Consider the following 23,989-nt stretch of genomic DNA (forward strand, 5'->3'; position numbering starts at 1 on the left):
AACTTTCTGTGCTTATCATCACACTGCCTGAAATTTATAAAAGTCAAAATAAAACAAATACATTTAAGTACTTGCAATATGGACATCCAGTACAGAAAACAATCAAGCTTACAAAACTAAACCAGCAGTCATTTAAGGAGAAAGAGGGAGGAAGATCTTCTGTCCGCTGGTTCACTCCCCAAATGGCTGCAACGGCTAAGGCTGAACCAACCTGAAGCCAGGAGCTTCTTCTAGTTCTCTCACGTGGGTGCAGGGCCCCAAGGCTTTAGGCCATCCTTGATTGCTTTCCCAGGCCACAAGCAGGGAGCTGGATGGGAAGCGGGATTGCCAGGACATGAACCGGCACCTATATGAGATCCTGGCATGTATAAAGTGAGGACTTTAGCCACCAGGCTAACGCGCCGGGTCCCAAAACCAGCAGTTATAGCATCAAGTGCAGGAAGACCTGAGGAGGATTTTGTTTGCTTGTTGTTTATGTCATTGTGTGTTGCCTGTTACAGCGGACAAAGTCATATCCCAGAAGTTTTCCAAAACTAGAATTAGGTAACAGAGCAATTTCATAAACTTAAACCATAAAGAACACTTTGGCATAATATCAAAAAAGAAAAGTCTTTCAAGATACTTGTTTGTTTTTAAAGAAGGGTCCCTGTTCTAAACTTATGGGCAAAACATTCTAAATAGATTATTTCTATCACTCAAGTGTGTAGTTTACAAGCTGTTAAGAAGAGAATTGCCATGGCACAACAGGTTGAGCCTCTGCTTATTGTGCCAGCATCCTTTATAGGTGCTGGTTTATGCCCTGGTTCCTCCACTCCAGATCCAGCTCCCTGCCAATGTGCCTGCAGAAGCGGCAGGGGATGGCCTAGGTCCTGGCTTCAGATAGGCCTGGCTTCTGGATAGTTGTGGACATCTGGGAAGTGAATCAGTGAATGGAAGGTCTCTCTCTCTCTCTGTATAACTTCTAACTTAAAATAAATACATTCAGCCTTTTTAAAAAAAAGGAGAGAAAGATTGAGAGTAAGACTACTATCGTGATAAGAGAGACAAAGAATTTCAAATCTCATTTTAGCCACAATTTTTTCTGACTACACTTACCACAGCTCCAAGGAATAGTTTTGTCTCTTCTTTAACCTTTCCATAGCCAATAACTGGTAGAAAGATGACTGTGGTCGAAAAAAGAATGTAAGCAGAAGACCAATGAAAAGGCATGGAGAAGTCAGCTATGTAACTTTCCATATGACTTGGACTTGTGAGCTCACTAAAGGTTGATATGGGCCATGCATCTGACCTTCTTGCTATTCAACTGCCCTGTTATCTGCATTCCCACTCCCTGCAGGAGGCTCAGGCTATGAAAACGACAGATCACTCGAATAGCAAATGTACTAGAAGAAAAGTATTTGTGTTGCCATCAATGCAAAACAGACTTCTCCATAATTTCTTTCAAAATTGCTGTAAGAAAACACTAAAGAGATCCTGGTGGCTCTTTCAAGACAAGAACATCAATCTATCTCTAAGCTCTCCTTCTCATAGTAAGTAGTTATGGCCACACCAAGTTAAGTAGTTGGAAAGAACCAATGGTAGTTGAGGATTAAGGCAGATATAGTCTTCATCTTAACTCTAGCTGGACCCATTCTTGAGAACGAAAGAGTGAACTGAAAGAGAAACACAAAGTTTAATTATCAGTGGTATAGATAGCAAAGAGAAGTCACACTAGATCTCAGAAGAAGCGAGATTTTTCATGTTTTCCATCTCAATATAAACTATACTTTTTATTGAGGAAAGGAACCCTGTCCAACTTTTAATTCCAACACACAGTTATCCTAGGAGGCCATTTGACCTCAAACCAACTAACTGACCTACAAAAGAGCCCAAGGTCCAGGACCAATCCATAGCCCACCATTCCTACCTCATCCCCTAGCAAGTTAATGCAAATGAAAGCAAGCACTTCAGTGCTGCTGGGAGTGAAGCCTGTTCCTTTCCCAAGAGAGGCCTGTAAAACAGGACAGTCACTGACAGCAGTACAATTACTGACACAGATACAGACTTTATGGACATGTTTATCTCCGCTGTAAATCCACACTCTCTCTCCACTCCGATTCACGAGTCATAAAGAAATTGCAGATAATGAAAAAGTTGGGGAAATTTACAGCGTGTCGGAAACCTCAGACAGCCAGAAGAAATTAAAGAGCTGACTAGGGATAAATCACACAGGTACAATTAAAACTTCCCGTATACCTCCTTCATTTCCAAACTGAGGCACAATCCAATGGAGCTGATGAAAAGTGGGGGTCATGACTCTGCAGGCTGTAATCATTTCTTAACTAACTGCATGTTAAAAATTAGCTAATTCATTGGTCACGTGGAAATGCGGATTTCTTACTGCTATCTTGATTTCTTCCACTCTACTAGGAGCATCCACAGAGCAATTCTGTCTGCAAACAGGCCAAATTGCAACAAGCAATAAACAGAGAGGTGATGTCCCTCTCCCACTGCCATCCCTGCAGGTGCAGGACATCTTTTACCATCACCACTGTGGACTGAGCATTAAAATGAGAAACTGGAGCTACAATGGGTGAATGAAATTGGAGGTTTCTTGTTCCCCAATAAATAACCATTCTGAAGGTTTCATTTGGTCTCTTTTCAACATTCCAAAGGAGATTTTTAAAGGTCAGTTATATCTGATACTAGAATAAGAATTACTGTGGGGGATACTTGTTTTTCGATAGTAGACTGAGGGTTCACAGTGTCATGTAACCTCTTCTGCATCCATTGATTAATGTGTTAATTAATGTGCAACTCTTGTTACAATAAAGCAAATGAGAAAAATACCAAAGATATGAATTAATGTCTATCTCTTAAATAATAATAAAACTTAAGATTCATAACTGTTAAAGACTACAATAAAGTGAGTTAATTTTTAGTCCCTCTATTTTATAAGGCTTTTTATAAAACCCTATGGCCCTAGGACAGGGAGTAGGGAGGGGGAAGGAAGGGAAGAAAGATTCTATCATATGCTACTTTATTCCACCTTCTTCAACTTACTTAGATATAACTGACAGGTATTAAAAATAGCAATTCAATCACAAGCTCTCTAAAAAGCAGTAATGTAGAACATAGATATTACTGATCAACATTCATATAACTGAACCAAAACAAGAATGCCAACAAAAGTATACAAAACTCATTAGAATCTTTGTACAGTTCTATAGGATGACGCTTCAATTGTATGATCTTCAATATGACTTTGAAATTTTGAGCCCTGTTAAGAAATACAGGTTTTTCTAGAAAGCTGCAGGATACAATTGACAGTTTCAATTTTGTTCCTATTTGACTCCTTGCTGACTTAAAGTCCATTTTACACTTCAGAGAACCCATTTTGATTTTATATATTAAGATTTTATTCTCTACAGAATAAAAACAAAAAATAAGAAAATGCTACGAGTTTCATCCCAGACAATCACTACAACAAAAATGTAGGTGAAATCTAGTATGAGGATCTCAATTTTATTCATTCAATAAGACCACCCTACTCATATGATCTCTAATGTGTTTTCACTTATAATGCAAAGTTCCCAGGGCTCATCAGCATCATAAATGTCAGAACAGTGTCCAGTATTAATGGGAACTGTTAAATAGCAAGAGTTTTAATTTTAAGATCTAAGAGACAACTTTTTTTTTTTATGAATTATGAAGTATTTCAGTGAAGCCAAGAAATATAACCACTATTTATTCTGAGTAAAGAATCACAAGACTTGCAGTCAAGCCCCAGGCAAACATGAACCTAAGTTACTTCATCTGTTCAAATGAGATTAAAGAATATTGGTAAGAATTAATTGAAAAAGCACATGCATAAAACTTAACAAGATCAAAAATGTTACCTGTCTTTCCCTCCTTGTGATTTCATGATAATTTTATTTTGTAGCTGTCCTTAGGTAAACAAAGTCACATTTTTGGCCTGTTTCTGCATCTGTAATATTAAGACGCCAGGGGCTTTACAATCTCCATGCTCTAAGATAAAAGATGACTGGTTCCATCACAAACTTACTAGGAAGGTAACCCTGGGAAAGCCACTTCATTTCCTTCCTTTTATTATTTTTTAAAAAAGATTCACTTCTTTATTTTCATTTCAGCTGAGCTGATCCAAAGTCAGAAGCCAGGAGCTTCTTCCCAGTTTCCAATAGAAGTGCAGCAGTCCCTGCTTTCCCAGGCTATTAGCAGGGAGCAGCTAATACTGGCACCATATGAGATGCTGATGTTGCAGGCAGACAATTAGCCTACACTCCAGAATCTTCTTGCTCATTTTTAAAATTGTGTATCTTTGTTGTTGAGGAGTTCTTTATTCTGGACACAAGTCTCTTATCAAATACATAATTTGTAAAATATTTTTCCTAACCTGTGGTTTGTATTTTCACTTTCCTGAAAATGTTTAATTCACAAAATTTTGAAATTCTTATAAAAGACAAATTTATTTACTTGAAAAGCAGATCATGAGAGGGGGAGGGAGAAACAGAAAACAGCCGTTTCTACACATTGGTTTACTCCCCAAATGGCCACAACAGCTAGAGCTGGGTTAGGTCAAACACAGGCTCCAGAAACTCCATCCAGTTTCCACATGAGTGGCAGGGGTAAAAGTTAGCAGGGAGATGGGTTACGAGAGCGCTTAGGACTCAAAGTTCTCCAACATGGGATGTCAACATCCCAAATGGTGGCTTAATCTGCTGCACAATGTGAACCCCAAACATTCTAATTTAAATAATATTCCATTTACCTATACTTTCTCTTATTGTTCACATTTTCACTATAATATGTAAGACTCCATGCCCATGGTCTGTTGTTTCTTTCTCTCTGCTGTTCTTTGTCTTAAATAAATAAGTAAACATATATAGGTTATAGAAAGGAGTTGGTACAGGTATTTGGCTCATTGGTTAATAAGACACTGCTTGACATATGAGAATAACAAGATACCACATGCATGTGAGAATGTTCCACCTCTGCACCCGATTCCACTTTCCTGCTAACACACCCTGGGAGGCAGCAGTGACGGCTCAATTGGTTGGATTCCTTCCACCAAATGGGGAAACTTGGATCAGGTTCCCAGCTCTTGCCTTTGGCCTGGACAAGCCCCAGCCACTGCAGGCATTTGGGATACTGTCTCTGTTTATTTTTCTCTATTTTCTTCTCTTTCTGCCTCAAAAGTAAATGAACAACAAAAATTTAGAACAGATGTCAAAATTCAAGATCATTAAGATTCACAATCATCACCGTACAGCTTAAAACCCACAAGAATCCAATCAGATACAGCTAGACATTATTATTACTTCTATTTTGTAGACAAAAGGGCCCAGTGCACAGCACAGTAGCCTAGTAGCTAAAGTCCTCACCTTGCATGCGCCAGGATCCCATATGGGCTCTGGTACTAATCCTGACAGCCCTGCTTGCCATCCAGCTCCATGCTTGTGGCCTGGGAAAGGAGTAGAGAATGGCCTAAAGCCTTGGGATCCAGCACCAAGGGGGAGACCTGGAAGGGGCTCCTGGCTTTGGATTGGTTTTGGATCAACTCAGCTCTGGCCATTGTGACCACTTGGGCAGTGAATCCTCTTGGTCTCTCCTCCTCTCTATAGCTGACTTCACAACAACAACAACAACAAATGTTAAAAAAAAAAAAAAGGCAACTTAGAGAGAGGCCACTTGTCAAGTTAGCAGAGGAGCAGATCTGCTTCTGATGATCAAGATCTTATAACTCCCAAGCTAGCTCCATCTCCTCTACTCCCAATCCAGCTGCTGCTAATACACACACGCCCTGGGAGGCAGCAAGTGACAACACAGAGAATTGGGTCCCTGCCACTTAACTGAAGATCTGGACTGAGTTACTAGTTTCCAACTGTGATCAGGCTGAGTCCCAGCTATTAAGAGTTTGGGAAGTGAACTAGCAAATGGGAACTCTTTTCCTTTCAGATAAATATAAAAAAAAAAAAAATCAGAGAGAGATATATGACAACTCAATTGTATTCTGTCAAGCCAGAGTTTTAATAAAAATTTTAATGTAATTACAACACAATGTGATATCAACAATTGATCATTTTCTATTGTGTATATTTTGGGATATATGGAACAGGGACTTACTGTTATTGTTCCCATTTTCCACATTAGGTATAATGTATTCAATTTTACAAGGGTCTAAAAACTGAAATACAGAAACTCCCGGACAGGAAGCCACAAGGGATGTTGCTGCACTGATTTCCTAAGCTTTAATGACAGTGGCTTCCAGACTCTTCCACTTCAGGCACTGAACCTCAAGAAACTTGCATGAAAATGTGTTTCCTTCTTCATGTAGCTTTTTAATTTTCTCTGCTGATTGAGGAAGTGGACAGAGATTTATTTTCTCAAGGTGTAGCTCCAGTTCTTACAACACTACTATTGTTTCTTAATGTTAAAAGCTATATTTTAGGGCCCAGTGCAATAGTTCAATTGGCTATTCCTCCCCTTGCAAGCACTGACTTGTATCCTTGCTATTCCCATCCAGCTTTCTGCCTCTGGCCTGGAAAAGCAGGAGAATGGCTCAAAGCCTTGGGACCCTGCACCAGTGTGGGAGACCTTGGAGAAGCTCCTGGCTCCTGGTTTTGAATCATCTTAGCTCCAGCTCTTGTGGCCATTTGGGAAGTGAACCAATGGATGGTAGATCTTTCTATCTCTCCTCTCTGTCAATCTGATCTGCCTTTACAATAAAATGAATAAGCCTTTATTTTTATTTATTTATTTTTATTGGAAAGTCAGATATACAGAGAAAAGGAGAGACAGAGAAGAAGATCTTCCGTCCTTTGATTCATTCCCCAAACAGTTGCAATGGCTGGAGTTGAGCCAATCTGAAGCCAGAAACCTGTGCTCGCTTTGGCAGCACATATAGTAAAATTGGACAGGAACCAGGAGCCGGACTCCTATCTCCATCATCACATATTACTAATTCACTCTCTACTTCTTACAACACTAGCCATAATGGTTTCCATGTACTTATAGGAAGTTGACTTCTATGGATTTAATAAATGTTTTTAAGCATTTATGTATGTATTTGTAATTCTGAAAGGCAGAGTTAGAGAAGGAAAGTGATATTCCACCTGCTTGTTCACTCCTAAACATTCACAATAGCCAGAGCTTAGTCGGTCCAAAGCCAGGAACCAGGAGTTTCTTTTGAGTTTTCCACATGGAGGCAGGGCCCAAGAAATTGGGCCATGTTCTGCTGCCTTCCCAGGCCACTAGCAGGTAGCTGAATCAAAAGTAGAGTAGCCAGGATTTAAACTAGTAGTCATATGGGATGCCACCAATGAAGGCAGTGATTTTACCCACCATACCACAGTACTAGTCCCTGACTTGATAATGAAGTGACTTAAGTTATAGTTATTAATGTGAGACTAAAATTTGCCCAGTTAATGCCTTTCTAATTCTAAAATATTTATACAAAAACAGCTGAGTTATTAGCTCCTTATGCAAGTTCTTTTCTGACACTTTGGCTTTCAAGAAAAATGGTGTTTCAAGAATGTTTAAATGACAATTTTAAGCATAGCATTCAAGTGGATTGTCAGAACATGTCAAAAAAAGAAAGATAGAACTTCATTTTTCTTAGTCTGAACTTTTAGAAAGAAAGACCTGGTGCAATGGCTCAACTGGCTAATCCTTCACCACCAATGCCAGGATCCATATGAGTACCATGTGGGAGATTTGAAAGAAGTGCCTGGCTTCAGATCAGCTTAAGCTAGAGCTATTTGGGGAGTGAACCAGCAAATGGAACATCTTTCTGTCTCTCCTTCTCTCTGTAAATCTGCCTTTCCACTAAAAATAAATAAGTCTTTTAAACAAAAATAGAGAAAGGAATTCAGCCAGGCCAAATTATACTAGTAATTTACTATTTATTTATAAAATGCTACAGGTTTGACATTATAATAACCCAAATTAAATAATAGGGATTACAGATAGCATCAACCAGAAAGGAAAATCTTGCTAAATGGAAAAGTAGTACTTCTAAAAGCACATAGAGAGATCAAAGTTTGGCTTAAAAGTTAAAATATCGGGCCCAGCGGCGTAGCCTAGCAGCTAAAGTCCTCACCTTGAAAGCCCCGGGATCCCATACGGGCGCCGGTTCTAATCCCAGCAGCTCCACTTCCCATCCAGCTCCCTGCTTGTGGCCTGGGAAAGCAGTTGAGGACGGCCCAATGCATTGGGTCCCTGCACCCGTGTGGGAGACCTGGAAGAGGTTCCAGGTTCCTGGCTTCGGATCGGCGCGCATCGGCCCGTTGCGGCTCACTTGGGGAGTGAAACATCGACGGAAGATCTTCCTCTCTGTCTCTCCTCCTCTGTGTATATCTGGCTGTAATAAAATGAATAAATCTTTAAAAAAAAAAAAAGTGAAAATATCAAGACATCAGTATCCTATGTAGGTTCTATTCCTAGCTACATTTTCAATTGTTATTTTTCTTCACTATTTAGAAGGCAGTTTCTCTCTGTTTCTCTCTCTCTCTCTCTCTCACACACACACACGAGTGTCCAACCATTGGTTCACTCCCCAGATGCCTACAGCAGCAGAGCTGTGCCATGCCAAAGCCTAGAGACATCTAGGTTTCTCACATGGGTCGAGGGCTTAAGCCCTTGAGCCATCATCTGCTATCTCCCAGCATGCATTAACAGGAACCTGAATCACAAGTGGTGAAGCCAAGACTTGGGCTTATCCTGCTGAGGCACAATACCCATCCCCAGTAAGTTACACTTTTTAAAAAAGGGTTTATGTATTTATTTGAAAGGTTCAGTGATAGAGAAGAATAGGAGATGGAGATGGGGGACTGGTTCACTCCTCAAATGTCAGTATTAGCCAGGACCAGATCAGGCTGAAGCCAGAAGCCAGCACTTCCACTGGGGTCTTCTCTGTGGGTGGCAGATGTCCAAGAATTTGGACCAGTATCGCTGCTTTCCAGGCACATCAGCAGGAATGGAAGAGAACAGATATGACTTTAAACAGTCGCACTGATACAGAAGGTAGGTGTCCAAGTTTAACTTGCTGTGTCATAATCCATTTCAGCTTCTCCCCTGTGTGGGCCCTGGGAGGTAGCAGGTGATGGCTCCAGGTACTGGGTTCTTGCCTGGACTGTCTGCCTCCCAGTTCCTGTCCTCCTAGCAATTTGGGGTATATGGGGAAGTAACCCAGAGGATGGGGAGTTCACTTGTTCTCTTCAAATACAATAAAAACTTTAAAAACAAATTTAAAAAAGAAAAGGAAGGGCCCGGCGGCGTGGCCTAGCGGCTAAAGTCCTCGCCTTGAAAGCCCTGGGATCCCATATGGGCGCCGGTTCTAATCCCGGAAGCTCCACTTCCCATCCAGCTCCCTGCTTGTGGCCTGGGAAAGCAGTGGAGGACGGCCCAATGCATTGGGACACTGCACCTGCGTGGGAGACCCGGAAGAGGTTCCAGGTTCCCGGCATGGGATCGGCGCGCATCGGCCCGTTGTGGCTCACTTGGGGAGTGAAACATCGGACGGAAGATCTTTCTCTCTGTCTCTCCTCCTCTGTGTATATCTGGCTATAATAAAAATGAATAAATCTTTAAAAAAAAAAAAAGGAAATACAGAACAAAAAGGAAATACTACTTTTGTAACCTCCTCCCCCCCACTTGCTATGGTCCTTACATATTATCAACATTCATCTGTCATTAAATGCTTTTTAATACTTCAATGTGATTTTTAATCATTACATTGTATTCTACATTGAGGATGAACTATAATTCACTTAGTTATTCCCTAAATGCTGACTTTTGTTTCACCATGAACTTTTCACCTACCATACATTTTGCAGAATTATACTCTAAAACAACCCCCACCCAAAGTAATTCATACTCTGAAAACATTCCACTAGCTTTCCCCTTCCCCCAAAATCATCAGAAGAAAACACTACAAGCATTTTATGATAAAATCCTCTTTGTGTTTAAAACCATTTCAGAGGCAACACTGGGTTTATGAAATAACTTGACTAATGGATAAAAGATATAATGCATATAAGCCTTAAAGGTAATTTGAGGGTTTGTGTATTCTAATTTGTTAACCAAAGGAAAAATGGAAAAATAATGGCATGTTTTATTTCGCATTATCATAATACATTTTAAAAAACAAGATACTTAAAAATTAAATGGACAATTTCAAATTATGAGAAATAACTCCGGGTCTTTTAGAAGTAGGGTTTCTAGATTTTATATAGCATTACCATCTACATGGGATGCCACATTAATGACTACTATGTATAAAACAAATAAAACAAAGATAAGTTGCAGATGGCATTGAGAAATTTGTATTTTAAATTTAATATTACACTTTAACATTGTTTTTAAATCAAGTTCCATGGCTTTTTTTAAAATAAAGATTTATTTATTTTTATTGGAAAGGAAGATTTACAGAGAGAAGGAGAGACAGAGAAAAATCTTTGTCCCCTGGTTTACTCTGCAAGTAGCAGCAATGGCCTAAGCTGAGTCCAACTGAAGCCAGGATCCAGGAACTTCTCCCAGATCTCCCACATGGGCACAGTGTCCCAAGGCCTTGAGCTATCCTCTATTGCTTTACTAGGCCACAAGCAGGGAGCTGGATGAGAAGCAGGGCCATTGAGACACAAACCGGCACCCATATGGGATCCCAATGCATACAAGGCAAGTACTTTAGACACTAGGCTACCGCGCTGGGCCCTGTAGGTTAATTTTTAAGCTGATAATTTTATGTGGCCTGTGGATTATGTTATAAATACACAAATGGACCTTGGCAGGAAAAAAGCTTCCTACCTCTGACTTATTTGAAAGGCATAGCAACAGAGAGATAGAGAAACAGATCTTCCAGCTGCTGGTTCACTCCCCAGACGACAGCCACAGCGAGGGCTGGGCCAGAGTAAAGCCACGAGACAAGAACTCCATTCTGTTCTCTCTCATGGGTAACAAAGGCCACAACACTTGTACCATCATCTGTAGCATTATCTGCTGCCTTCCCAGGCACATTACAGGAAGCTGGATTAGAAGATGTACAAACAGGATTCAAACTAGTACTCTAATTTGGGATGGTGGCACTGCAAATGGCAGCCTAAATCAAACTACAGTGTCTGAACCTACTTGTTTACTTTTACAACTAATACGGATATGGTATAATCTTTTTACATCAAGTATCTCCACCAACCACACATAATGAATATACTTAATGTTACAGTCATTAAAATACAGATTTATTTATTTTGATTGGAAAGTCAGATTTGCAGAGGGAAGGAGAGATCTTCCATCCACTGGTTCACTCTCTAGGTGGCTGAAATGGCCGGAGCTGAGCTGATCCAATGCCAGGAACCAGGAGCTTTTTCCAGGTCTCCCACGCAGGTGCAGGGTCCCAAGGCTTTGGACATCCTCTACTGTTTTCTCAGGCTACAACCAGGGAGCTAGAAGGGATATGGAGCAGCCAGGATATGAACCAGCACCCATATTGGATCCCAGCGATCCTAAAACGAGGATTTAATCACAAGGCTAGTACCAGGCCTAAAAAGCTTTTTAAAGACTATTTCAGGGCCAGCATTATGGCACAGTGAGTTATGTAAACACATGTTGGGCCTGGCAAGATGGTTCAATTGGCTAATCCTCCACCTCCAAATGTCAGGTTCCCATAAGGGTGCTGGTTCGTGTCCCCAAAGCCACAGCTCTCTGCAGTAAAGGATGGCCTAAAGCCTTGGGACTCTGCACCCACATGGGAGAGACCTGAAAGAAGCTCCTGGCTCCTGGCTTTCGATCAGTTCAGCTCTGGCCATTGCAGCCATTTGGGGAGCGAACCAGAGAATGGAAGATCTTTTTTCCTGTATCTCCTTCTCTTTATAAATCTGCCTTTCAATAAAAATAAATAAGTCTTTTTTAAAAAATGAAAAAGAAAAGTGTAGAAATCAAGCAAGGTGGGTTCAGTGTAGATGTAGCAATACCTGAGACATTTGGCAACCCATTTGGGCAAGAGATCATGTCCCACTGCTCAGTTTCTAATCCAGCTCCCTTTTCTGATTACCTGGGAGGGGTCGTGGAGGATGCTCCAAGTGTCTGAACTCCTGCACCTACGTAGAATACCAGGATGAGACCCCTGGTCCTTAGCTCCTGGTTTCAGATTGGCCCAGCCCTGGTCATTGCAGACATCTGGGGAGCAGACCAGAAGATGGGTGATCTGCCTCTGTGTCTCTGTCTCTGTAATTCTTACTTTCAAATAAATAAGTCTTTAAAAAAATCAAGCAAAGCATCATAAAGTTATGCAAGCAGACTGGCAAAACCACATTAATTGTTTTACCTAAATCAGAAATCCAATTCAAAACTCAGGAAAAACTAGTAGTACAGTAAGACTCATGCTGCCATCTAGAGGTTAAGAGCTGAATGAGTCTTGTCCATCCAGTAAGGAGTGTTACAGGATGGTACAGGCTTCAAAACCAAAGGGGGCGGGGGAAGAGGGGAACCCAAGGAAGAAAACCACCTTGCCAGGTCACAAAAAAAGCATATCCAGGTTTTAAGAGTTGCAGCTATTTTCCTCCCCATCCCTCCATCTACTAAAATTAAAACCCAACAGAGAGTTCTATAGAAATTTTATCCAGGTAGAAAATAATTGCTTCGTACAAGTAGCTGCTTTTTCAAAAATCATAAGCCCAGAGGGCAGATGAGTCTGTGATATCACAAGCCAACTTAGACGCACAAGTTTTTCTGTGGAACTACTGCTAATTGAAAAGTTGCATTGTTTTTTGGCACAGAAGATGATCGGTGAGAGAGGAAAGCCAGGCCGCTTGGGGAGTGAATCAACGGAACGAGTATCTTCCTCTCTGTCTCTCCTTCTCTCAGTATCTGACTTTCCAATAAAAATAAATCTTGAAAAAAAAAAACTACATAACTATGGTGCCCCCCACGGCGGCTTCACGTGCGCTGTGGTAACTGCCGTCAGAGCCGCCATCTCGTGCAGTGAAACCAACGCCTGACTCAGAGAGGCCATCCCCCGCGGCTGTTGTGGTTTGTCTACAAACATGGGGAACATCTTTACAAACCTCTTCAAGGGCCTTTTTGGCAAAAAGGAAATGTATACCCTCATGGTGGGCCTGGATGCTGCAGGGAAGACAACGATCCTGTACAAGCTGAAGCTCGGGGAGACCGTGACCACCATTCCCACGGTGGGTTTCAACGTGGAGACGGTGGAGTACAAGAACATCAGCTTCACCATGTGGGACGTGGGCGGCCAGGACCAGATTCGGTCGCTGTGGCGCCACTACTTCGCTAACACCCAGGGCTTGATCTTCGTGGTGGACAGCAATGACCGAGAGCGTATAAACGAGGCGCGGCAGGAGCTCCTGGGGATGCTGATGGAGGAAGAGCTCCGAGATGCCGCCCTCTTGGTGTTTGCCAACAAGCAGGACCTCCCGAACGCCATGACTGTGGCTGAAATCACAAACAAGCTGGGGCTGCACTCTCTCCGCTGCAGGAGCTGGTATATCCAGGCTGCCTGCGCCACCAGCGGGGACGGGCTCTACGAGGGCCTGGACTGGCTGTCCAAACAGCTCCAGAACCAGAAGTGAAGGGGGAACGCTGCCCCAGTCCACTGCCCTCTCTCGGGCCCTGGCTTTCCTCTCCGTGTCGCCATGGGTTGGCCAGTGTACATCACAGCATGCTGTCCAGACAGCAGCCAGGTTTTTACTGAATGTAAATAGTTTTTCCACTGAGGCAGTTTCTGGTGCACAACACATACTTCCATTGGAAAAAGAAAACTCATGGCTGGGCACATGAGAGGGGATTTAGGCACACTGATGCCTGGCCTCCAGGAATCTATAACAGTATTAAATTAAGTGCCAGACTCATTTCTGGGTTAGATCTACTGAGATCCGTCTGGTAACTGGTTTATAACCTGTGTTCAGTTTTTTTTTTTTCCAGTTAAATATAAGCTAAAGAGAGTACGGAACAACCCTGTTACTTAGTGCAAACTCTGGTGTGAGTGCCTGAGCACTAATCCATACTGGTTGGTCTGTCTGCTCCCCTTTGGGAATCCAAGAAATGGTGACCAAGCCAACCGCACTCGATTTTGTGCCTCCCTGAATTCCATGATGGGATGTTTGCACTTGTGCTCACACTGTCTCATCACAGATGGGCCAGGTGGCCCAGATGCCTATTCTTCCCCTCATGCCTCCTTGGTAACTACATGGCCAGAGTGGGAACCTGTCTGTCCACAGCACATGCATGCTCACAGTGTGGCTCAGACTGGCTGGCAGGATGTCTGGTGCCTTGCCAGCAGGAGCACGGTAAGCCAGGAGGGTGGCGGATCCCAAGCATACCCACCATCTCCATGTGCAAAATCGCTTTTTCTCCCTCAGCCTGCAGGAGTCTGATTTGCCTTTGAAAATGATGATGACCTCTACATTTTCTTTTGTATTTTGCTAAACCCCTAAGAAGCAGAAATTTTTAAATTGATCTTGAAGGATATCCCAGAATTCTTTTTATTTGGTGTCTGGGACTTCTTACTGCTTTTAACATATGACTGGTGATCAACTGTTCTGCACACCAGTTTGCAGTTTTCATGTCGATAGACATTGTAATCAAGGCTATTAGAATAAAAACTCTATTTTAAAAAAAGAGCAATCAGGACCACTGTTGTAATGCAACAAGTGAAGCTTCCCCTTGCGACACCAGCATCCAATATCAAGAGTTCTGGCTCGAGTCCTGGCTGCTCTTTTGATCCAGCTCTTCCTAATGAGTGTGGAAAGGCGGCAGAGACGTCCCAAGAACTTGGGTCCCTGCATCCATGTAGGAGACAAGGATGGAGTACTTTCCATCTGGACCAGATTTTGCTGCTGTGACCTGTGACCAACAGATGGAAGTAATCTTTTGTACTATTCCCCACTCCCTGATTTCAAATAAGTAAATAAATCATTTTTTAAAAAAAGAAGGAAGAAAGGAAGCCACAACACGTTACTGGCATTAGAATTAATTTTTTCCCTTTAACTTTTACTTAATGGGGGGCAGAAATAGCCAGATAGTATAGAGAGAGCACCCATCATCCACCAACTCACTCCCTAAATACAGCAGCAGCAGCTGGAGGCAGAAGCCAGCAATCAGGAACCAATCTACATCACCCAAGTGGGTAGCAGGAACCCAGGGAGCTGAGCCGTCACTGCCCTCCTCCCAGGGTGTGCACTGGCAGGAAACTGGAGGCAGGAGTGGAGCTGGCGCTATACCTGAGGATTCTGATGAGGGGATTTCAATTGGTGTCCTACTGTCCAAAAGCTTGCCCTGGATTTAAGAAATTTTAAAAAGACCTAAATAAATGGAAAGATGCACCATGTTCACAGATGGCCATAATATTATTTAAGTAATAGCACTCCCCAAACTGATCTGCACTTTGAATATAACTGCTAAAAGGTGTAAGGACACTGAAGGGACCTAGCATAACCAAGACAATCTTGAAAAAGAACTAATGTAGAAAATTCACACATCATGTATCTCAGTTTCAAAACTTACCACAAAGCTACAGTAATCACAACAGGTGATGGAGAATACACACACGGTAGCTGGTATTATGGCACACAGCAAGTCAAACCGCTGCCTGCAATCCCTGCATCCCAATGCATGTCATTTGTTTTTTTAGCTGCTCCACTTCTCATCCAGCTCTCTGTTAATGTGCCTGGGAAAGCATGGAGTCAAGGAGGGCCCAAGTGCTTGGGGTCCTGCACCCATGTGGGGGACCTGGATGAAGCTCCTGGCTCCAGATTGGCTCAGCTCTGGTTGTTGTGGCCATTTGGGGAGTGAACCAGCAGACTGAAGATCTTTCTCTTTGTTTTTCCTTCTCTTTGTAAATCTACCTTTCCAATAAAAAAAAATCTTAAAAAAACAGAAAGAAGGGCCCAGCAGCGTGGCCTAGCGGCTAAAGTCCTCGCCTTGAAAGCCCCGGATCCCAACGGGCGCCGGTTCTAATCCCGGCAGCTCCACTTCCCATCCAGCTCCCTGCTTGTGGCCTGGGAAAGCAGTTGAGGACGGCCCAATGCATTGGGACACTGCACCCACGTGGGAGACCCGGAGGAGGTTCCAGGTTCCCGGCATCGGATCGGCGCGCACCGGCCTGTTGCGGCTCACTTGGGGAGTGAATCATCGGACAGAAGATCTTCCTCTCTGTCTCTCTTCCTCTGTGTATATCTGGCTGTAATAAAAATAAATCTTTAAAAAAAAAAAAAAAAGGAAAGAAATTAAAGAACAATTCCAGAAGCATCTACCTTTTCAATTTTAAGTTAATGGACTACATTAGAAGAATTCTGTCATTTCATTTGAAGGTATCAGATGATAATACAGTCACCAAGTAAAACACCCTGCATGCTTACTACATGCTGGCCTCTGTGAGCTACAAAGGCAGCCTAAGAAAAATAATTCTCATCTTAAAAAGTTAGTCAACCCCAGGGGTGAGGCACATACGAAAGGTCTCCTCAAAGAATGGTTATGTGTCTTACAAGTGAATCAAAGAGTCCAGCAGACAGCTCACTTTAAGACCAAGCATGAAAAAGAGATTCTGAAAACCAAGAGTGGACATTCTCAGAAAAAGGAATAGCATGAACAGAACTAAGATGAAAAAATGTTCTAGGAAAAGCACTTCCAGTGGGAACAGCATATGGTGTTGTGGTAGGGGATATTAAGTATGAAAGCTAGAGATGATGCAAGGGATTCAGTGTAGACAATTTTCAGTGGAATCTGAATTCCAGGAATCTGAATAGTAATGAAGTATTACCAATGACTTATTAGCAAAGACAAAGCCGAAGCAAACGGTCCTTTAACTTGCTGCACAACACCAGCACTGGTAAATGATACTTCACAGAAACAAATCTGGTTGTAGTGAATAGGATGAATTGGATTGGGGCATTGAAAGACAGTGACCGGTTAGAAGGTGATTACAGTAGATCTACTAAATGAGGAAGAACACTAAACTCAGTCAGTACTAGAAATAGAATTCTTTATATACCAAAGCAGAGTTTTGTTTTTTTGGTTTGTTTGTTTTTCTATATATTTCAAAGGAATTCTATACAAATTAATGGTTCAAATCAAGCTAAGAGATGCTTATTATGTGACAGCTTACAAATGTAGTCCAAAATCTGTACCCCAAAAGAGTTATCTGAGGCACAGTCATGGACCACATCAAAGGGTAGACTGCATGTCCCAAAAACCACAATCAACTTACTATCAGCAAGCAAAGGCTTATAATATCTCTACACTAATATTTAACCACGCTCTTGGGAAGAGGAAAACAATCATGTTTTGAGGACAAATATATTTTGCGTTTTTTTTCCTTCTCATCATCTTTATCAGTGTCAATATTTGCATGAAAACGGGCTCACTGGTCTTTAGGGACTCTTCAGTTCCTACTGCTTATTTTTCATCCATGTCAGCCTCTCAATTAATGCAGGAAAGAGGATTGAGACATCGAAATATCAGATTAGAGTGTCAAGTAAAAGCCAACCCCCAGAGTAGATGAGTAATCTGTAATGACAAAAAAAAATCTTGTTTTTATGCAAATATACTATATACAATAAAACAAAGAGACTGCACCCCAGAAGTCCAATACATATCATTGTAATTACTTCCAATTCTACCTTTAAAGCTTCTTTTTCTTAATGTCACCTAACTTTGCTACAGTCAAGGAAAATGGCAGTCAGTTACAAAGACTTGCTGCAGAAGTTGAAGTGAGGCTGAAATGTGAGCTAAATATAATTTTGAAAAATCTCAGTGGTGTTCATAGAACTTCTCCAGCAGAAACCATCATTTCTATTATACAGTTTAAAGTAACTGGGTTAGGCAACTTTAAAACCTTTTTTTTTTTTTTTAGAAATACAAACACTTAACAGTAGCAATGACTGTGTGGAACAGAAAGCAAATTAAAAATCATATCAAGTTTATGATTTTGTGAAAGCCACTAAAATACTACACTAAAATGTTTAAGGAGCTGACTCATGACTCTGAAAATTGAAAAATAAAGAGAATCATTTATTTTGCTGTGTTAGTAGGAACAGTTTTCAAGGAAAGTGAGCAGCTGATAGGATCGAATCCATCATAGAAAGCACTAGCCACTAAGAAAAGATAGACTCAGAAAATCACCACCTTGCAACCTATAATAAAAGTGTGTAAGTCTGATAAGAGAAATTGATATTGAACAGATCAGGCAGACAATACCTTTATCAACTACTAGTATTATATAATAAAAAGGAAGCAAGGTATCCCCTTGATCAAGGTATAACACCACATATGAAATATTTTTGCTGAAATGAAAATAAAAATCAAGCCTGTATCTCTGCAACCATTTCTATCTAAATCACTGGTAAATAAAAAGGGACCTTTTAACATTGTGATCACTACTACTGGGATGTAATCAACACAATCCAGAATGTGGGCCCAGCGTGGTAGCCAGCAGCTGAAGTCCTTGCCTTGCATGCACCAGGATCCCATATGGCTGTTGGTTCTAATCCCAGCTGTTCCACTTCCCATCCAGCTCCCTGCTTGTGGCCTAGGAAGGCAGTCGAGGACAGCCAAAGCCTTGCAACCCTGCACCCGCATGGAAGTCCCAGAAGAGCCTCTGAATTCCTGGCTTCAGATTGGCTCAGCTCCGGCCGTTGTGGCCACTTGTGGAGTGAATCATCGGATGGAAGATCTTCCTCTCTGTCTCTCCTCCTCTCTGTATATCTGACTTTCCAATAAAAATAAAATAAATCTTTAAATAAAACATCCAGAATGTGAGAAATATCTAGAGAGCAAATGACTAGCTTCAATAAGTAACAAGGGAAAACAATAGGCAGGTAAAACTAAGATTAAAAGAAACTTAGAAATATATCAAATAGTATTGGAAAATTCTTTGGATCCTGACAAACCAACTGGATAAAGACATTTTTGACCAAACAGGGATTGGATCTGGTTGATTATATTAAATGACTTTTTTAAACATTTTTAGAATACAATAAAGGAATTGTAATAATTTTTTGACAATTTTTATTCCAACCTATCCTTTCTGTCTTTTGGGGAAACACAAATAAAAATTTATGCGACAATGAAGTAATATGTCTGTATTTGCTTTAAAGTAGCTATGGGATATTAATTACTAAAGTTGGATTATGGGAACATGAACTCATTAGTCTGTTGTCTTTTACTCAGGCATATGTTTAAAATTTTTCATGGTTAAAAGTAGGAATAAATATTTCCTTATTTTTCTCATTTGGAAAGCAGAAAAAGAAGCTAATCAGAGGGACTATACCAGATTCAGCTGCAACTAATTGGAAACAATATAGTTTGCAAATACATTTGCTAACATAGAATCTTTTTTTAAAAAAATGTATTTTATTTATTTTAAAGGCAGTGTTAGAAAGGGAGAGCGAGAGAGACAGCGAGAAAGAGAGAGAGAGAGAGATCCTCCATCCACTGGTTTACTCCCCAAATGGTTGCAATGGCCAGGACTGAGCCAAACAGAAGCCAAGAGCCAGGAGGTTTATTTGGGCCTCTCACATGGGTACAGAAGCCCAAGCACTTGTACCACCTTCTACTGCTTTGCGAGGAGCACTAGCAAGGAGCTGGATTAGAAGTACAGCCACATGGCCCCGGCACAGTAGCCTAGTGGCTAAAGTCCTTACCTTTCATGCACTGGCATCCTATTATCCCACTGATAAAAAGCTGGTCATTATGATTATGTTATACTATACAGACCTTGCATTCATGAATTTAATCATGTAACATTTGCCTTTTTGTTATAAACCATGGAGTTCCATGACATACATAATAATAAGTAATTCTGCCAAGATACAAACTTTAATCACAAGAAATAAATCACTAGTATGCATAAGTTAGGACCAGTAAGTGAACCTAAAAGACCACCTAGCAACCATATCTCAAAGAAGTTTGTTGTTTTCTATATCTTGATTCATGAAATGATTTAAAATGTTTCTTGGTAAAAGAAAGCCAATTGCTGTTAACAGTAACAATGGAAATAAAAAACAGATACAGAGGGCTAAGGAAGTGATGATTGATTTGTTGGTCAAAAACTAGGAATCCTAAATTGAATCTACAGTGAAATTTTAAATTTGCATGTATTCTTATCAATGATGTGAACAAATATAGCATTTTTAAAGAAACAGTAAAAATAACTTATCAAACTATATGTGGGATTGCTACAAACCTGCATTTTTTAAACATGAGAACCATACTAACAATACTTACTCTCAAAATAGTGATTAATGAAGGTGTCAGCAGACACTCTCTGAGAACAAAGCTACAACTGCTTGTCTTACAAAGTGAGAATTTATTATAATTTCTTCTCTAGCTTTACAGAAAACACACTACTAAAAGTGAAAACATTTATAAGGGAATGATTTTAAACTGAACGAATGAAGAGCAAACGGGTGTAAACGGGAAATGTTAAAGCATTACCCAAGGTGGCCAGTATGTTACTGGTCTGTACTACATCCCTTTGTTATTTGGGTCAGACCAGCCCCTCTAATAAGCATCAAATCTGCATCCAGAACCCAGAATGGTCCAGCAAAGTGGTGCAGACTCCCTGGCCAAACAACTGGTTCAAGGATGGGTTTCTGAGCCAAGATGGAACAGGGCAGAGTCTTCCCTGGGAAGTTTTGTAGGAGCAGGTAAGGGTGGGGTAACACTCTCTTAGGGATCATGAGATTTAAAGACACATAAACCAGAGCTCTTGCTCACCTCTCTCCAGGGCCAGAAGAAAGCTACCTGCAGCAATCCAGATGAGACCAAGGCACGAAGGAAGTACAGCCTTGAGGTGAAGCAGAGGACGTCCACTCAACACCTCTAAGAGTCAGGGATCTAGAGATCCTTAAAGCTAGTTCTGTCCCCGGACTTCTCAATCATGTGAACCAAGAAATAATAAAATCTCCTCTCTGTTTAAGCTCACCCTTGTTGACACTCTACTGCACTAAGATATCTTCTAAGTCCAATTATTATTCCAGCATATTCTATCATAAAATACACACTTTAAATTACATTGACTTACCTTCAAACACTTTTCTTTAACTGAGACACCTTCTGAATTATAACCAGAACTCATCCTGCGTTCTACAACTTATAGCCCTAAATAAATGGGATCCGGGTACTCACACTCATCCAGCCCCAGCTGATAGGCTAGGTTCTGTAGGCCTCGTACCTTCTCCATCAAGTTAGCCGTGGTGAGGCTTCCCAGCTCTGAAACAGAATAATTTATTTCAATAGCATTTCATTCTACTATTTTCTAGGAACAATTCTTTTGGGCTGGGAATCTTGGTCAAGCTTCATTTTTACTTTTTGAAAATGGTTTTCCTAAATATTTACTGACTTACTTAGCTAAGGTAGAATGGAGAGAGAGGAAAAAAGAGAGAAAAGCGAGAGCTCTCCCATTCTCTAGTTCACTCCCCAAATACCTGTAACGGCTGTGCTTGTGCCAGGCCGAAGCTGGGGGGCTGGGAACTCCAGCTGCATCTCCCACCCAGCTAACGGAGACCCAGGTACTTGACTCCCAAGCTATCATTTGATCCCCTGCAGTGTGCATATTGGCAGGAAGCTGAATATAGGAATGGAGCCAGAATTTGAACCCTGGGACTTCAATAGCAAATGTGGGCATTCCAAACAGCATATTAACTTCAACATAATTGTCTACCCTTCAAGCTTAATTTCTATTGAAATGGATTTACATGCCCTCTACAGTCATTTACACATGCACTCCTACAAAATCAGTGAAAATTTCCAGTATTGCAGAATATCTTAAATGAGCTTATCCACTTAATGAAAAAGAGTACAAATACAATAACACATAAAGACCTATTTATAACATTCAATTTGTCACACAAAATGAATGCACCATTAAAATATAAAACTTTGTATGATTCAACATAGCATTGAGAAAGCCTTACTGACATCTCCAGCTTGAAAAATGGACATTATATCCATTGTCATTTTTCAATCACTATTATTTCTATTAACAATGAAATAATAACAAAACACCATTTCTATAAGTTTATAAAACAAAACCTGAACATAAATACAAAATTTCTCTTCAGAGGTTATATCTAACATAAAAATTTACTCTCATATTTTCATCTAAGTAGCATTTAGTACAACAGCATGATCCGTCTGAAAAATACTTGAAAAGTTTCTCTGGGAAATACACACTGATGGGCTATTAGACAAATATTTATTTGGAATTAGAACAATGGACCCTTTAGATGTCTTTGTGACTTAATTTTTGCACAAGTGGAGGAGGGGATTCTAAATAAGAGGATTAGTGTTACAAAAGATGAACTTAAATTTTAATTCTTTTGACACTAAAACTAACCATTAATTTCATTTTTCCATGAACTTGAGAGCAATTGAAAGGATAATTTGAGGAGGAACATAAATGGGGGATCATCAATTAAAGGCACTGCTTACCTTTCAGCATGTCAATATCATCACGTTCTATTTCGGCCATCCATTTGGGTGGGGAGCTAGTAATAGGCTATCAAAAATAAGAACATATCCACTTAGATACATGCAGAGTATGAGACCCACTTTTCCTTCTTCAATGTAGCTTGTCACATACACACCCTATAGAAGCCTAACAAAGGCCAATCAAAAAGAACAAAGAATTCCACGTACCCATTTTTCAAATAGACTGAGAATTGCTACTTCAGTTATGAGTCCATTTTTTATTAAAAAGTTAACATTTACTCAGTAACATGTAACATACAAAACACTTCATATGCATCATGACATTTACAAGCAATCAATCCTAAAAATACATATTATCCCTATTTTACAGAACAAACAAACAAAACATGGGGAGATTAAAAATCACTTTGCCCATGTTATGTAGTGAGAGGAGCCAGGATTCAAAGGCCAGGCAGCTTGGGTCTAGAGCCTGAGTCTGTGAGTATGCAACACAGCCTTCCTTAGAAGGAGTCACCACTTCACCACCCAGAGGAAGGACTATACTGGGAGGTCTTTATGTGGCATCCCAGAATGTTCCTGATATCCTAGACACAAAACTCTAATATGTATGTGCACACTGCCAAGCTAAACGTGTAGATGCTGAATCAGATTTTTTTTTTTTAACATTTATTTGAAAGCCAGAATTACAGAGAGATTTCATTAGCTGGCTCCCTTCCTAGATGGCAGCAAAAGCCAGGTTGAAGTCAGGAGCTTCATCTGGTTCTCCCACATGGTAGCAGAGGCCTTAACACTTGCGTGATCTTCAGCTGCTTTTCCCAGGTCATTAGCAGGGAGCTGGATCGAAAGTGAAGCTGCTGGGACAAGAATGCCAAGAGGGGATGCTGGTATCACGGACAGGCCCTGAATTACATTTTTTTTTTAAATTCTTATTTTCTGTTCCTCAATGACATAGCTGAAAACTAAGAACACGGGCTCTTGAATCTGACAGACATGGATTAAGTTGTCTGCCGCTTAGCAGAATCTGAATAACTTTCAAGTTGTGCTGCTAGTTTGTGCTTTTTCTCCTTTTCTAAAGAGGTTCACCTTTTTTTTTTTTTTTTTTTTAAATTGGAAAGGCAGATTTACAGAGAGAAGGAGACACACAGAGAAAGATTTTCTGTCTGCTGGTAATGGCTAGTTGAGGATAGCCCAAAACCTTGGGATCCTGCACTTGTGCGGGAGACCCGGAAAAAGCTCTAGGCTCCTGACTTTGGATCAGCTCAGCTCCAGCTTCCCTTCTGTCTCTCCTCCTTTCTGTATATCTGACTTTCCAATAAAAATAAACAGATCTTAAAAAAAAAAAAAAAGAAAAGAAGAAAGTGAAAATGTCCCTGGCTCTCACAAACATCTTCCTTCAGGTTTCTGATGGAGCAACTTTTAAAATCCTTTAAGGAGGTACAAGTTAAGCTCATAATGCAACAAATAAACAAAAGAGTAGCACTTCCCAGAAAATTACAGTTTGAACAAAAAGAATACTTATGTGACCTTAAGTATTCCAACTGCTCTA

The 23,989-nt window shown here is 40.7% G+C and overlaps 2 protein-coding genes across 7 annotated transcripts in view; one reads left to right on the forward strand and one right to left on the reverse strand.

Moving 5' to 3' along the window:
* The window catches only part of LIN52 (lin-52 DREAM MuvB core complex component), a 90,069-nt gene that overhangs the window by 60,073 nt on the left and 6,007 nt on the right, over positions 1 to 23,989 (reverse strand). For 4 of the 6 annotated variants that reach the window (XR_009244277.1, XM_058655522.1, XM_058655523.1 and 1 more), the window contains exons 4-5: positions 22,444 to 22,510; positions 21,139 to 21,222 (exon numbers count right to left, since the gene is read on the reverse strand). Coding sequence is in view for 5 of the 6 variants with exons in the window: in XM_058655522.1 (XP_058511505.1) it covers positions 21,139 to 21,222; positions 22,444 to 22,510 (151 nt within the window). In the remaining variant the exon portion in view is untranslated. Of the gene's footprint in view, positions 1 to 1,178; positions 1,653 to 16,944; positions 17,518 to 21,138; positions 21,223 to 22,443; positions 22,511 to 23,989 lie in introns of those variants that run through there. The other 2 variants (XM_058655524.1, XM_012926797.3) reach the window with 2 other exon arrangements.
* Positions 12,857 to 13,583, forward strand: LOC101529857 (ADP-ribosylation factor 1-like). The gene has a single exon (XM_036496306.2). The coding sequence runs from the start codon at positions 13,038 to 13,040 to the stop codon at positions 13,581 to 13,583; it is 546 nt and encodes a 181-aa protein (XP_036352199.1). The 5' UTR covers positions 12,857 to 13,037.

The sequence above is a fragment of the Ochotona princeps genome, chromosome 26 (genome assembly GCF_030435755.1).
Source record: "Ochotona princeps isolate mOchPri1 chromosome 26, mOchPri1.hap1, whole genome shotgun sequence".
NCBI classification, from domain to species: domain Eukaryota; kingdom Metazoa; phylum Chordata; class Mammalia; order Lagomorpha; family Ochotonidae; genus Ochotona; species Ochotona princeps.

Coding starts and splice junctions, on each gene's coding strand:
- LOC101529857 (XM_036496306.2), top strand. CDS start 13,038: ATGGGGAACATCTTTACAAACCTCTTCAAGGGCCTTTTTGGCAAAAAG.